Source organism: Manis pentadactyla, chromosome 3 (genome assembly GCF_030020395.1).
Source record: "Manis pentadactyla isolate mManPen7 chromosome 3, mManPen7.hap1, whole genome shotgun sequence".
Taxonomy (NCBI): domain Eukaryota; kingdom Metazoa; phylum Chordata; class Mammalia; order Pholidota; family Manidae; genus Manis; species Manis pentadactyla.
In genome coordinates this window covers 113,147,985-113,163,755 of record NC_080021.1, presented here as the reverse complement: position 1 = coordinate 113,163,755, position 15,771 = coordinate 113,147,985, and the positions used below count along the sequence as shown (strand labels likewise).

Below are 15,771 nucleotides of genomic sequence, written 5' to 3'. Positions count from 1 at the left end.
CCTTGTTTGCAGATACTGGTTGGGACCATTAGCTGCAGATTATGAGCAGAGAGGTTCAAATAACGCTACAGGAAGAGATTAGACTTGCCTTTCTTCTAGGATGTTCTGTACCCACAGGGTGCCTAAGATCCTGTGGAGCAGCTTTCTTAGGTCATGGAACACCCCTTATCACCCTGCCCTGAATAGTGGGCATCAGTTTGCTTGAGATGCCATAATTAAGGTTGGCCCCTTAAATGGTCTGTTTTCCACGATAATGGAAATCTCCCAAATAACTTGAGTGGATTTCAGGTTTCAAAATACTTTCAGATTCAGCCTCACAAGAAAGCCAGCCATTCAACAGGAATTGCTGAATCTCAAGTAGGTTACATGGCATTAGGAGAGCTAAGCCCCATCCATGTCTCATCAGAATCCACATATAGAAGAGTAGATGTCAGTCTTCCAAGACAAGTGGAGATGACATGGAGATGCAGCATCATTCAAATAAAGGTCTGCTGTTTCAGAGTTTGAGTAGATGGAGAAGGAAGAGTAGCAGTCGAAGTCAGGTTTTGACTACTAGTAGTTTTCTACCCTGGGTGTGATTAGCTACAATGATAGGGAAGAATGCTGTCATCCAATTTAATGAGGTAATATCTTTATAAGTAACTTTATAATAACTGAGATGCCCTAAATTCCCACAAAGAAAGAACAGCTAATAACCAAAAATAGTATTTTCTGAACATGGCAGCTAATTTGTTATAAGATGTGAAAACACACCTGGGTTTTATTTGGTATTCCAAAATAGTTTCAAGTTGAAGAAAAAATCATTCCATTGCTCGAGTGTTTCTCTGAGCATTTTGGGGGCATAGTAGCTCATTAAACCCTCCCACCAACCTTGTAAAATGAGGCGGCAAGATCCCTACTTTCTAGAGCAAGACTTTTACTTGAAGAGAAGCAGCTTATCCAATAACAAATAGCTACTGGTTATAGAGCTAGGCCTTCTGAGTTCAAGACACATCACTATGGCAAGCTAACTCTTGATTCATTTATTGAGCTACAATGCCTTCAGTTCATGACTGGTCCACCTTACTATCTCACTGTTTGTCTTTAATTATTTTCTTAATAAAAAGTTTGTAAAACTTACACATTTGGAGTATATGGGCTAATTAAGGTTCTGATATTAGCTCTGTTACCCAAAATACTCTTAAGAACTTAATAATTTGGTAAATGATTTTCATATCAATATTAAAGTAGTAATATTATTTATAACCTTTTTTTACACATAGCATTTGCTAGCTAATTGATACATACAAACTGGACAAGGGAATTAATTCTTCTCAAAATTATCAAAACTCTTCTCCAGGTAAGAGTTGAGATAGTTACTCTTGGTGGTCCTACCATAGATAAAGTAAAAATAAGGCAGTTTTGATGATGAAAGACCTTTGTGGTCAGGTATAAGTGTATGTACTTGAATGTCATATAAAATGTTGCAGCCTCAAAAGAGAGCATCATGTGGGTCAAAGTGAGAGAACTGGAAGAAAGATGAGAGCAAGGAACGTATAAATATGTTTTTATGATGAAAAGTCCACTAGAAAGCTTATGACTTTTGGAGATGTGACAGTGAGGGACTTGATGCTCCCTAGATTCCAGAAGGTTAATAAGTTAAGGTAAATGAAGGAATGGGGAAGCAGACTGAAAAGAGATCAGTTTCTCAAATTTTAATGAGTCACCTGGGACCTTGTTAAAAATGCACTTTCTGAGCAGCAGTCTGGGATTCTTCTTTTCTAACAAGCTGTCAGGTGATGCCAATGTTGCTGGTCGTCAGATCCATGTGCCCAGTCCCAACTAGGGTGTAGAATTCCCCGTAGAGAGGTCTGGGAGCCATTGATTAGTTCAAGATATAACAGGATCAAGGAAAAGCATTATTTTGCTTTGATTTCTGAGCATGTTTATAGCCAGGGGCATCAAAGAGAGAAAGACATACGAGTCGTAGATTCACACACTATGGCTAAATGAAGAGGAAAGAAGGAGCAAAAGAATGTCAAAGAGGAAGAATCAAGACCGTAGATCTAGAGGTGGCTTCTGAAGAGGAAGGGGGATGGTGAAAGGAAGGAGGGAGGAAAGAAAGGTGTTGGCTAGGAAATTTTGGAGTTGAGGGAACTTGAGAGAAACCACTTTAGACGGCCTCAGTATGTTTGCGCTGGAACCAGAGATTAGATGATTGCTGCTCCTGAGATTACTGGGAGCAGGAGGGAGCGCTCAAATCAGGGTAAACTACAGCCACTCGTTTCTCCTTTTCATAACTACCAGGCATCAAAGATGGATATTGCATTGGTTTCATTATTTAAATGCAGTCAATTTGAATAGGCAAGCACTGGCTGTTATTTTTTAAGATAATTTTTTTGGTAAGATAGTTGCTTCACAAAAATTCTTTGAGAGCTAGCATGGTACACCAAGCAAAACTAATTTTCAACTTGAGAAATGAGAGTTCATTCCTTAAATGCTAAAATTGTGATTTTCAGCAAATGTCACACTGATTTTGAAATATAAGAGATTTTTGATATCTAATAATGAATGCAGTGGCAATTAAATTTCCTATTCAGTAGCCATATTTCAGTATTTAAAGCTCATTATACATTTTACATATACCTTCTTGCATGAGTGGATCAAGAAATTGAAAGATGGCTAAACTAGAGGATGCAAGAAATGTAGGTATATCAGTAGGCCACATGGGTATGAAGAAAAAGAGTATTTTTTAAACTATTATTCTACAACCTGTATATCCAATGTGATCAATTCATAACACTGTTTCTGATGAGAAAGGCATTCCCCTGAACTGCCATCGCAACTGTGTACTTCCTGAATTATAGGACAAATAGAAGAATTTGACAAATGCTTGTAGTGTAAGGGTATGAATGATTCTGCTGTATTGCATTAAAGAGACGTCAGTACATTCTACCATCAGCTTTCACATGTATCCCCTCAGGGTCATGATTTGTTCCTCTGACTGACAATCATTTTTCTTCCCATCACTCAGCATGTTCACATTCACATACGTGTATTTTTCTGTGTTGTAGTCATCTGAAACACAAATTTTTGAAATCTTAAACTGCATGTTTTATTAAACCTATATAGTCCTATGTTCTTCAGCATTTATAGTGTATTCATATTTCTGTCTTGTTGCTGTCCTAACCACTCAAAATAACAAAGCAGCAAAACCTAATGTAATAATTTTCAAAGCCAAGCATGGGGATTCAGCTTAGCACTATATCTGCATGGGTATACAGTTGGCTTTATTGTTAATGTGTCACTGATTACATACCCCTTTTGCTTTTTTAGATTCTCTTGGAAAATATCACCTGGAGGTAAAACTTACATATTTTTATCTTGATTTATTAACCACAGATTGTATGAAATCTAAGTTATTTATTATTCACCTTGTTTCAAAACCCATTCAGCCTGCCATGGAAGGAGAGTCTCTTGGTCATAGAACAGTACAGGAGAAAGCAGTACAAACATCCAGAGCAGGTAAATTTTCCAATACATGTCTAACTCTGAAAAGCAGTACACTAAAATATTTGAAATACAGTGTTCTTATTTGTTCTTTTTTTTTTTTTAAGTTTAATTGAAGGGCTTTACATAAATAAAGCAGAAGTTATTGTTGGTGTCCATGTTTGAAAAAAAGGCTTATAAACATTTGAAAAGGAGATTTTAAAAATAAAAGCTTTAACTCAGAAGTTTCTATTTTTATGTTTTGATACCCTGATGTTCCCAGTTTGAAATCCCTGTATTTCTTAGGGAATTCCCAGAGTTTAATTCTTAGGCTCTGAGATTTTTGCAGTGTTTTAAAATGCTTATTTGAATACTAACCTTCATGTACCTAGAGTAAAACTTCACTTGCTTACATGTCAATTGTGTTTTAACTTTATCTCATCTTAACACTGATGATCTTAAGCCAACCAGATGTTCTGATTAGCAGACTGTGTGTGTGTGAAGTCTTTGATTACTAAAAATGGGCAAAGTAACTAATTATACCCTAATGAATATTTCGTAGACTTTTAAAACAGTGATTTTGAAATGTTTTGGTTTTAGGATTCCTCTGTATCATTACAAATTACTGAGAATCCCAAAGAACTTTTGGTTAAATGGGTTGTATCTATTGGTAGTCACATTAGAAGTTAAAGCTGAAAATTTTCAAATACAAATGTACATGATCATGCATCGCATTAGTCATTAGAGCTCTGATGTTATCACATACCATATCTCTGGAACATTACACTGTACACAGGCAGCTTTAAGTCTGTTTAAGTCAGCACAGGCATTGTCTCTATGACCCCATTCCTGATTCCTTTTATCCATGGTCTTCTTTAAACCTTCTTTAAAGTACTTAGTGGTACTCAATAAATAACTATTAAGTAAATAAGGACTATAGAAAGATGATTAAGAGATTGTCCCCTATAGTCTCGGAGCAAAGGGGATAGAGACGTAGATAAGTAATTTACAGCTCGTATGGTAAAGATATACAAGAAAAATCTATAAAGCACTAAGGTAGTCCCAAAGAAAGAGATACGTATTTATCTTGGGAACGATAGCCATAGTAAGGGAGAACTTTACATAGCCGTCTGGGTCCTCCCTCCCTCTTTTTTATTAAGTATTATTGATATACACTCTTCTGAAGGTTTCACGTGAAAAATATTGTGGTTACTACATTCACCTATATTATCAAGTTCCCCTCATACCCCATTGAAGTCACTGTCCATCAGTGTAGTGAGATGCCACAGAGTCACTAGTCTTCTCTGTGCTACACTGTCTTCCCCATGACCCTCCACACATCATGTCTACTAATCATAATAGCCCTCAATCCCCCTCTCCCTCCCTCCCCACCCACCTCTCCCACTCCTCCTGTTTGGTAACCACTAGTCCTTTCTTGGAGTCTATGAGTCTGCTACTGTTTTGTTTCTTCAGTTTTACTTCGTTGTTATACTCCACAAATGAGGGAAATCATTTGGTACTTGTCTTTCTCCACCTGGCTTATTTCACTGAGCATAATGCCCTCTAGCTCTATCCATGTTGTTGCATATGGTTGGATTTATCTTCTTGTGGCTGAATAGTATTCCATTGTGTATATGTACCAATCTTCTTTATCTATTCATCTACTGATGGACACTTAGGTTGCTTCTGTATCTTGACTATTGTAAATAGTGCTGCAATAAATATAGGGGTGCATATGTCTTTTTGAATCTGAGAACTTTTCTTTGGGTAAATTCCTAGGAGTGGGATTCCTGGGTCAAATGGTATTTTGATTTTTAGTTTTTTGAGGAACCTCCATACTGCTTTCCACAATGGTTGAACTAATTTACATTCCCACCAGCAGTGTAGGGGGGTTTCCCCTTTCTCCCTATCCTTGCCAGCATTTGTTGTTCATAGTCTTTTCAATGTTGGCCGTCCTAAGTGGTGTGAGGTGATATCTCATTGTGGTTTTAATTTGTGTCTTTTCATGTGCCTGTTGGCCATCTGAATTTCTTCTTTGGAGAAGTGTCTGTTCTGATCCTCTGTACATTTGTTAACAGGGTTAATTGCTTTTTGGGTGTTGAGGTGTGTGGGTTCTTTATATGTTTTGGATGTTAACTCCTTGTTGGATATATCATTTACAAATATATTCTCACATACCTTAGGATGCCTTTTTTGTTCTACTGATGGTGTCCTTTGCTGTACAGAAGGTTTTTAGTTTGATGTAGTCCCATTTGTTCATTTTTGCTTTTGTTTCGCTTGCCCAAGTAGATGTGTTCAGGAAAAAGTTGCTCATGTTTATATTCCAGAGAGTTCTGCCTATTTTTTCTAAGAGTTTTATGGTTTTATGACTTACATTCAGATCTTTGGTCCATTTAGAATTTACTTTTGTATATGGGGTTAGACAATAATCCAGTTCCATTCTCTTATGTAGATATCCATTTTTGCCAATGTCAGTTGTGGAAGAGGCTGTCATTTCCCCACTTTATATCCATGGCTCCTTTATTGTATATTAATTGACCATATATGCTTGGGTTTATGTCTGGGCTCTCAGTTCTGTTCCATTGACCTGTTGGTCTGTTCTTGTGCCAGTACCAAATTGTCTTGATTACTGTGGCTTTGTAGTAGAGCTTGAAGTCGGGGAGTGTAGTCTCCCCAGTTTTATTCTTCCTTCTCAGGATTGCTTTAGCTATTGGGGTTCTTTTGTGGCTCCATATTAGAACTATTTGCTCTAGTTCATTGAAGAATTTTTATGTAGAATATCATGTCATCTACATAGCAGTCTGAATCCTAAGAGATGAAAAGGAGTTTTTCAAATAGTAGAGTCAAACGTTTTGCATAAAAGGGAGGGTATGCTCTAATAAGGGCATAAAACATAATAATTTTGGTTCCTTACTAATGTAGCTGAAGCTTAGCATGTTGCTAAAATGGTACAATTCTGAGGTAGAAAATAGAGTATGTTGTGGCTTTATATGTTTCTACTGTATTTTAAAAGTTTGTTTTGTTTCTGATTTTGTTTACTGATATTGTATGAATTGATTTTTTAATGAGTCTTTGAGAAGTTTATATGCTTTTATCCTGGCAATTTCTAGTATTTCTCAAATATTTGTTGAAGTTGTAGACAGTTTAGAAGTATTTCCTAAATAACTAAATATTCAGCTAAAGATGAAGCTTAATTTGAACTCTCAATTGATAAAATGTTATTTTCTGTTTAAATTTAAGATTATGGCTTTTATTGACCCATTCTATGTGGTTCATTTTTACCAAATATATCCGTTTGTCAGCAGAACAGGACTTAGAAATTACATCAGTGGAAGAAGAAAGTCCTGATGAAAGTGAATATAACCACCTGCAGGTATGTAAAATTTTTTATTTAATTTCTTGTTTTTTTGCTATGCTTTAATATTGTAACATAGTTCAAATGAAATTACCTTTTGAACTTGCCTTTCAGAGTCAATAGATCATCACTCAGTAAGAAGTCTGTAAAATTTTACTACTTGCAGAAATGAGTGAGGAATGTAATAGAATATATCTCTATATTCAGATCTTCCTCATACGCTAAACTGTGAGGAAATGTGGATCAAAGTAGGCAAATTAGAGTCCAAAAATAATTTAAAACTCATCACAAATGAGCTAAAGCAGAAGTTTGGTAATTCTTAGGAAAAAGAACTGTAGGCATTTTAATATGCCCAAATATATGCTGATCTAAGGCTTACTCCAGGGTAACTGAATAGGTTAGATTTCAGACCGTAAAGTCAATTTTTAAGTGTAGTTTGCTTTATTATTCTTTTAATTTGTGCCTTCTTTGTTGTAATTTGGAGAAAGGCCTTTCTAATTCTGAGATTCTTGAAAATTCTCAGCTTTTTTTTACTTTTTTGGACTTACTGTCTGCAGTTAAATTTTTGAACTGTTGGTAATTTATGCCTGTAAAGTTTGATGTTTGGATCCAAATTTTTTTTCATACACTGTCAAAAGAAGAAAATTGAACACAAGTATCAAAACAAACAAGATAAACTGAAGAAATACATCGGAAAGCAGGAGTACTCAGAAGAGAGATTATCCCAACTACAACGTGAAAATGAGTTGCTCTGACAGCAACTGGATGATTCTCAGAACAAAGCTGAAGATAATAAAAAGATACTATGTAACATCCTAAACCTGTTCGAGAAATCTGTAGAAGAACTTCAAACTGAATACAAAAAATGTTTTATGCTAATAGGAAAAAATAAAGAATTACTCAATGATTGTAGTCATCTCAAATAAAGAATGAATCAAGGTGAAAATAAGGAAAGAGAACAAGAATAAGTATCTAGGAAAATAAGCATTTTTCAAGATTCCTGAAAGAAAATTCAAAGTAATATTTGATTATGGAAAAATGTTGAGTCTAGTGGATATAAAAATAATATAGACAATAAATCAGCTCAAAAGCATACTTTGTATGCAGCAAAAAAATTAGACCTGGCAGGTGCTTATTTTGAAGAAAGACATTTGTGTTGACTATGAAATTTTAAGAGGTTAAGTTATAAATTTTTACTGATAGTAATAATTTAGTCTTACACTGCTAAAATAATTTTAATTTTTGTGTCATCACATTTTAATACCATGATGAAGCAGATAAGTGGAAATGCTCATAAAATGAACCTCTAGATTCAATTAAGTGGATCACCTTGAAAGTTATTCCAGATTTCCCAGATGAGATGAAGGGCAAATGCTGTATATGTCACAGTCCTTTTCCTTCAGTAGCTTTTATACATTTTTAGTTGGTATAATTTTATTTTGATTCATGTCAATTTGAATTAAATTTAGAAACATTTTAGTGTCAAATCATGTGTTCTTATGATGTCTAACTGTTTAAAGGCATCTACTTTCTAATACATCTTAATTTGGGACAAATGTGCTGAGGTATAGCAAAACAACACTTGATTTAATCTTCCCAGTGCTATTTATAGTTTTCTTCAAACATTTTTACAAATAGTTTGCTCACAATTATCATTTCAAGGAGAAATGTAGTTAAGGAGAGATTATAAGACCTAGGTCTGTACATAACAAACTTACTAGACATAAGTGTGTCCAGTACAAAGAGAACTCTGGCTGTGATTGGAGCTTGTTTTCAGACTAATCCACAGTGGCAGGATTTGTGTATAGCAGGAATGGAGTGCATTATAGGAGCCAAGGTCAGGGAGGCAGGTAGAGGCCCGGTTACCTGGGGCCTGAGTCCCATTGGCATGACTTCACATTTATTCTCAGATGGGGATCTGTTGAAGGACTTGAGCAGAGGATTCAATATGTGAGGAACTCTGAAGTCAATTTAAGTTACTAGGAAAAAAAGAAACCTTTTCACAATGTAGAATTTACCACCCCAAGTCCGATTCACATGCCTTTTGTTTTGTTTTGTTTTGTTTTGAGACTTCACTAGGTGGGAAAGCTCTGCAAATTCTTAGGGGGAGCGGATAGTGGGGCTGAATTCATTGTCTTATGTACAGAATATTGAACAGCAACTCATTTTCACATTGTAGTTGGGATAATCTCTCTTCTGAGTACTCCTGCTTTCCGATGTATTTCTTCAGTTTATCTTGTTTGTTTTGATACTTGTGTTCAATTTTTTTCTTTTGACAGTGTATGAAAAAAAAATTTGGATCCAAACATCAAAATGACAGGAGGATCACACCAAATTCAATAAACAGGAATGTGTATGCATGAGGAAAACGTGAATTGATGAATGCAGTGATATTTTTCAAAACATGTATGTTAGAGTGGTGTATTATTAACATAGTTTAATAATGTGACTTACAAAAGCAGTAACAGAAATATCTCCAATATCTTATTAGGTAATAGTAAGACAACTCCAGCAACAACGGGATGACACCATAATACAACAACCTAATTTAGAGGCTTTGCTAGAGGTTACCTCATATTGCTGTACTAATGTAAAAGGTAAGACATGGTACTTAAGGAAGAAATGAAATAAATTCATAAGTCAAATATGTATGAAATTTAACATATTAACATTTAATCTAGAGCTGATTAAATAATACACAATGTTTTAGAATACTAATTTCTGTGGATAGCTTTCTTTTATATTTTCATTATAATAAATTTATTATAATTTTACTGTCTTTACAATGTACTTTTTAAACTCTGACTTTAGTCCTGCTATTTATATTACACATTTTTTCTTACATTTACCCTCAGAAAAGCTGAAAATTATGCATCATTCCTCACATCAGTTGAGACTTTGTCTTTTTAGTAACCAAACATTGTTTTTTTAATAAATCTCTCTTTTGCCATGATGACGGAAGCCAGATAAAATCCGAGGATAATGTTTAATGGAATGTTTCAGAAAATTGTCATTTTTCTCATCTTCACCATGTGAATGGATATAGAATCTGTGTACATTTATTTCACAGATTTCAGGATAATCTGTACAAAAGGTCATTATATAAACCAGTTGAAATTAAATACTTCCATCATTTCCTTTCCCCTTTAGATACCCTGTAAAAATGTAGATTCAGATTATGTACAGTATGTACCCCAAAATAGAGAATTAAGAAAATTATCTGCATCCAGCCATTGGGCTTTTTTAAGTCTTTTTGAGATATAATTCATACACCATAAAATTCACCCATTTAAAATGTCCAACTCAGTATCTCTGAGTAAATTCACAGATTTATGTAACTGTCCCTGAAATCAAGTAGAACATTTTCATCACCCCAAGAGGAAACCCCCATCCCTTAGCCACCACCCCCACCTCCCATCTTCCCCAGTTCCAGGCAAGCCACCAGTCTACATTCTATCTCCAAGGTTTGCCTACTCTGGATATGTCATACAAGTGGAACCACAATTTGTGGTCCTTTGTGACTAGCTCTTTCACTTAACATAAAGTGTTCAGGGTTCATCATGTTACAGCACATATCAGTACTTCATTTCTTTTGTCAACAATACTCCATGGTTTGGTGTAACCACTTATTGGTAAATTGGTGGACCTTTGGGTTGTGTCTACTTGTTGACTGTTAATAATGATGCTATGAGCATTCATTTGCAAGTTACTGGGTGGACATAGGTTTTTCTTTCCCTGCCACTTGATTTTATCCTGAGTTAACTGGGCTGATCTCACTGTCTCTTGACCTTTTCTCATGTGCCTTTTCTGTTTCTCAGTTTCTGATCCTCTTGCCTAATCCTGAATTACTCAAACCTGCTCACACCTCTGTTCTCCTGAAGCTCTAACTGTTCTCATTGGCCTTTACCCTTATCGGCATTTATCATCTAGTCTGTGCAGAACAATTCATCTCCCTGCAGATACATTTTGGACATATACATTGTCTCTGTTTCCTCTACTTAAAGCAGTTGGTTTTATAGATTTCTGGAAGGATGGTAGCATGTGTTTATCCCTTTAAATATTTCAGTTTCTATCATTATTATTACAAAATTGATCTTTAAGAATGATTCTCACTAGATAATCATTTTATTTTTAAGAATGGTTCATATAAAACTAATAAGAGGAAAAGAAAACTTGTCATTTAAAAACTGTACCATACTCTTGGATAATATTGTTTACTTTAGAATATCTTAAACAGATTGTTATTCTTTGAATTGTCATATTATATGAGTACTAAAATAAAAATGATTCAAATTTATTTTTATAATGAGATTTAATTCAATTGAGGTTCTAATAAATATATTAAACTTCAGGTCTTTTTTTCACATTTAAATTGCTCTCTGAATCATTAGCTCAAAACTAAAGAAAAAATATGCTATAATTATTCACATTATGGTTATTTAAAAATGTATTATTTTAACTTGCTTTAGGTAGAACCAGCACCACAAGAGAAGTTAGAGCATTTGAGAGAGCATGATGATGCTTCATGTGGAAGGCAAATGGAACTCAGAATTAAAGATCTAGCATCTCAACTCTCCAAAAAAATTTCTCAAGGGGACTGTATTAAAACTGAATTGGAGAAATATAAACAATTCTACCTAGAAGAATGGAAGATTATCGCGTCATTGGCAAATCAACTAAACAAGTATGTCAAAACAGAATCAGAGAAAATAAATTAAGCTCATTTTAGTTTGCCTCTGAAGCATTATTTCTGTTGAGCCAAGTTTATAAGATTAGTAGGAAGTGAAAGCTAAATGGATAGCATATTCTGGAAAATGATGTCTGTAAATGAACTTACCTTTAAAATGTTTGTCCAACACAGTTTGTATCTCTTCTCCCTTTGTTTTAAATGACTTTATTTTTCCCTTTTAATATTTTTGTAGTTAACCTGATCTACCAGTCTTGAAGCTCAGTGTTTTTGAAGCTTTGTAACTTAGATAGTGATATTATTATAAAATTGCTTCCTAAAGAATTCCACTAAATGGAAATATTAATGAGTTTACCCCTTTTTGGAAGATTACATCTTAAACTCAAAGGGCCAAGTACTACTACTCAGCTGTCTTGCCTGAGGGTTTCAGCTCCAGGCAAGTTCACTATGGATTCAGTGAGACCAGGAAATGACAATGGAACGTTCCTGGGGTTAAAGGGTTTCTACCTGGCTTTATTCTCCCAGCAAGAGTTGGACACTAGAATCTCATGCATCCAACAGTATGCAGGTCCGTAATCCTCATCTCTGCCTCTGGGCAGGTTTCTTTATGTAATGACTCAGTCAGTAATAGCTTATTGCCTAGGGTATGAAAGCAGTAGCCTAGCAGCAGGCCAATTAAATCAGAGCAGTTAGGTTCTGGTGAGGATCCTGGCAATAGGAACTTCCATTTTCCTCACTTAGCTCACCCGTTGCTTGGAAGTTTTCTTTTCCTGATTGTAATCTTTGGTGTTACCACTAGAGGGCTCCTTGGAAGAAGTTATCCTTTATACATTTTCTGCTCTACATAAAGGCATGCATGTGAAATAAAGAAAGACTGACAGGGATGAAGAATAGTATAATTCACAAAGTGGTTAAAAATAACACTGTGGTCTGCCTGAGGGGGTGCAGCCTCTGTCCTCGGCACTGCCACCACTCCAGCCTCTGCTCTCTGCTCTCCTGCAGTCTTGCAGCCATGCTACTATGTTGCCCAGAGCACTGAGCAGAGCTCTTTATATAGATTCAATGATAATGTATTGCACACACGTATAGTGAGACAGTGGACCAGTAACAGGTGGGAATCCTGGCCATAGGAACCTTCACTTTATCCACACTCTTATTTGAATGTTTGGTAGAATGCACCTGTGAAGACTTCTATTCTTGGACTTTTTTTTTTGCTGGGAGGTTTTTTTCTTATTATTACTATTCAGTTTCATTACTGGTAAGCAGTCTAATCAAATATTCTATTTGCTCCTAATTCAGTCTTGGAAGATTATGTTTCTAAGGATTTATCCATTTCTTCGAGGTTGTCCCATTTATTGGCATGTAATCTTGTGTACAAATCTCTTATAGTCCTTTATATTTTTGTGATGTCAGTTGTAACTTCTCTTTTATTTCTGATTTTATTTGTTTATTTTTTTATAAGTATGGCTAAAAGTTTACTAATTTTATCTTTTTGAAGAATCAGATCTTAATTTCATTGATCTTTTCTACTGTTTTCTTCAAGTCTGTGTTTCAGTTAATTCCACTGTAATCACTATGATTTCCTTCCTTCTACTAATTTTGGGCTTTTTTGCTCTGTTATTTTCTAGTTCTTCAGTTCAGGAGTAAGGTAAGATTGTTTACGTAAGGCTTTTATTCTTTCTTGACATAGGCCTGTATTGCTAATAACTTTTTTTCTTAGAACTGCTTTTGTTGTGTCCAAAAGATTTTGGAATGTTATGTTTACATTTTCATTTGTTTCAAGGTATTTTTTAATTTCCTCTTTCTTTGTTGACCTATTGGTTGTTCAGCAACATGTTTAGCTAAACATGTTTGTTTTTTACAGGGTTTTTCCATGTACTTGATTTTTAATTTAATGCCATTGTAAAAGACGCTTGCTAAGATTTCACTCTTATTAAATTTATTGAGACTTGTTTTATTGCCTAGCAAGTGATACGCCCTGCAGAATGTTCCATTTGCATTTCAGAAGAATATATTCTGCTGTTTTTAGATGGAATGTTTTGTATATATCTGCTAAAGTTCATCTGCTGTATCAGTCCAAGTCATTTCCTTACTGATCTCTTGGGATTATCAATCTATTGACGTAGGTCTAGTGTTGTTACAGTTCACTACAATTGTTGTGTTACCGTCAATTTTTCCCTTTATGTGTGTGTTGATATTTAAATGCTCCTATGTTGGGTACATAGATATTTGTTGTGGCAGGGTGAAAGCCAATTGGAGGGGCACCTGCCAGGGTGGGAATGTTACGTGGGAAGTCCGCAGGTGAATGCGGTGGCAGGCTGAGTGGTGCTAGCAAAGTAGATGGAGAGTGTCAGAATTTCCTTCATACATTAGCCTACTTACAATTGGATGATGAATTGCAATGGTTTAAATGGGCAAACTCACTTGATTTTATTACATTTTTGTATTTATTTTTGTAACATTTAAAATTAAAATAAATTTTAACTTAAAACTATGAGTAGATATTGAAACTGTTAACTCTGTGTGTGTGTATGTGTTTAGTATATATGTATTTATCAAATTGGTCTCAAAAAGACAATGGAACATTATTTTTCAACCTGTAACCTCAATTTTAATGGTACCCTGTCAATAAATTATTGTTGAATAAACAAACATATAATGTATTTATTGCTGTCATTATTGGCTTCTTTATATTTCTTTCTAAAAGTTCCTTTCACCCTTTTCTGTCTTGAGAGTGGGGGCTGTTCTGAATAATGTGCATTAATTATAGAGTCAAGGTAGAAGAAAATATTTTTTAAGTGTTGTATAGTTATACTTCTTGTTGGAGCTGTGGTGGGGTAGGTGGTAAATGACACCCCTCTTCACCTCCTGAGTTGAGAACACAGGAGTCAGGTAGATGAAGAGAGACTTAAGAGCTTCATTACTAACACATACTAAAGAATTAGAGGATGTGTTTAAGATGTGCAACCTGACAGGCATCCCAACACTTCATCCCAGATTTTCATACCACTTCCTCACACAGTTGTAAATGGAGGAAACAAATGCCTGTCGCCTGTCACAGGCACAGGCTACTTACTGCAGAGAGCAGGCCCAAATTCATGCTCCTGTGGGCAAACACATCTTATCAAAGAAGAGTTTCAGGACTGAGTACATGCTGCTTAGTTCCTTTTCTCAGAATCACCCATTGTGAGGAGGTAAATCTCTCCTCTCATGAAGAAGATAGAGTACAATTCTTCACATGGACGATTAAGGCCAGGGAAATGCAGGTTCTCCTAAAATTTCGGACTGGATTTAAATTATAATTGAAATCAATCATGTCTTTGTACCTATCAACTTATCATGAGAAGTTGGACAGAAAATACACCAGATGGTAAAGAGAAATCTGTTTTATTTCAAATTTTGCTATAAGCAACCCACCACATGGATAATTTACTTGTTGACTGATTTTGGTAAACCAAGTTTTATTTGGAGGAAATGAATAATTATTTTACTGAAGAATTTCCTCAATTACAGTTTCCTTGATCCAACTAAAGATTTTTGTCTTCAAGGTCCCTGTCCTGAATTAAAAAAATGTGTGTCTTACAAATTGAGTATATTGGCTGCTAATAGGAGTTAGGGTATTAATTTCTCTTGCTTTATTTTTATTTATGACTTTAAGACTTATAGCTTAGTTATAAAGCTATTTTGTGACTCAGGCCAAAACATTACTGGGCTGCATGACAAGGTTTTACATACTCCTCTCCGAGTTACAGTTAAAAATCTATGTATTTTTTTCTGAATTTGAGGAACTCGCTGTTGTAGAACTCTAGGCTCCTTAGGAAGACCTAAAGCCTGTATTTCTGGCCTGCACCTCATTGGTTTTGTGACCTTAGGCAAGCTACTGTGTCACTAAGCCTTTGTTGCCTCTTGTGTAAAATTAGGGACTTTGACTAGATCAGTGCATTTCCTACCTTAAAATTTTTTTTTCAAACAATAGAGGGTTTCTTTAAAAAAATTAAAAATTACATCAAACTATTGTATAAAACAGAGATAAAGAATGCTGTCCAGCTAGAGAGATGGTGTGGCAGTGTCCCCAGTGGAACCTTAGATTTCTAAGAACATAGTTTGAGGACCAACAGTTGTGAGAAAATCCTTCTAATGAAAAATCTTTTGCATTAAATCTTGCTGATATTTTGTTTTCTTGTGTATAATTTACTCCCTTTTCTCTGTTTTTAATAAATGGAAAAGTATAAATAAAATTGCAGATGTATTCTCCTGCTTA

General features: G+C 35.1%; 1 protein-coding gene and 1 long non-coding RNA gene across 2 annotated transcripts in view; both read left to right on the top strand.

Moving 5' to 3' along the window:
* LOC130683089 (ankyrin repeat domain-containing protein 7-like) overlaps positions 1–3,510 on the top strand; it is a 38,891-nt gene extending 35,381 nt beyond the window's left edge. Inside the window, exons 5-6 of the mRNA XM_057499355.1 lie at positions 3,316–3,341; positions 3,435–3,510. Of these exons, the coding sequence (XP_057355338.1) occupies positions 3,316–3,341; positions 3,435–3,466 (58 nt within the window). The 3' untranslated portion in view covers positions 3,467–3,510. The remainder of the gene's footprint in view (positions 1–3,315; positions 3,342–3,434) is intronic.
* A 3,235-nt stretch (positions 3,511–6,745) lies between these two features.
* LOC130683167 (uncharacterized) lies at positions 6,746–11,758 on the top strand. The gene is made up of 4 exons (XR_008996780.1): positions 6,746–6,841; positions 9,103–9,229; positions 9,315–9,420; positions 11,293–11,758. It is a non-coding gene; the product is annotated as an uncharacterized LOC130683167 (long non-coding RNA).
* The last annotated feature ends 4,013 nt before the right edge of the window (positions 11,759–15,771 follow it).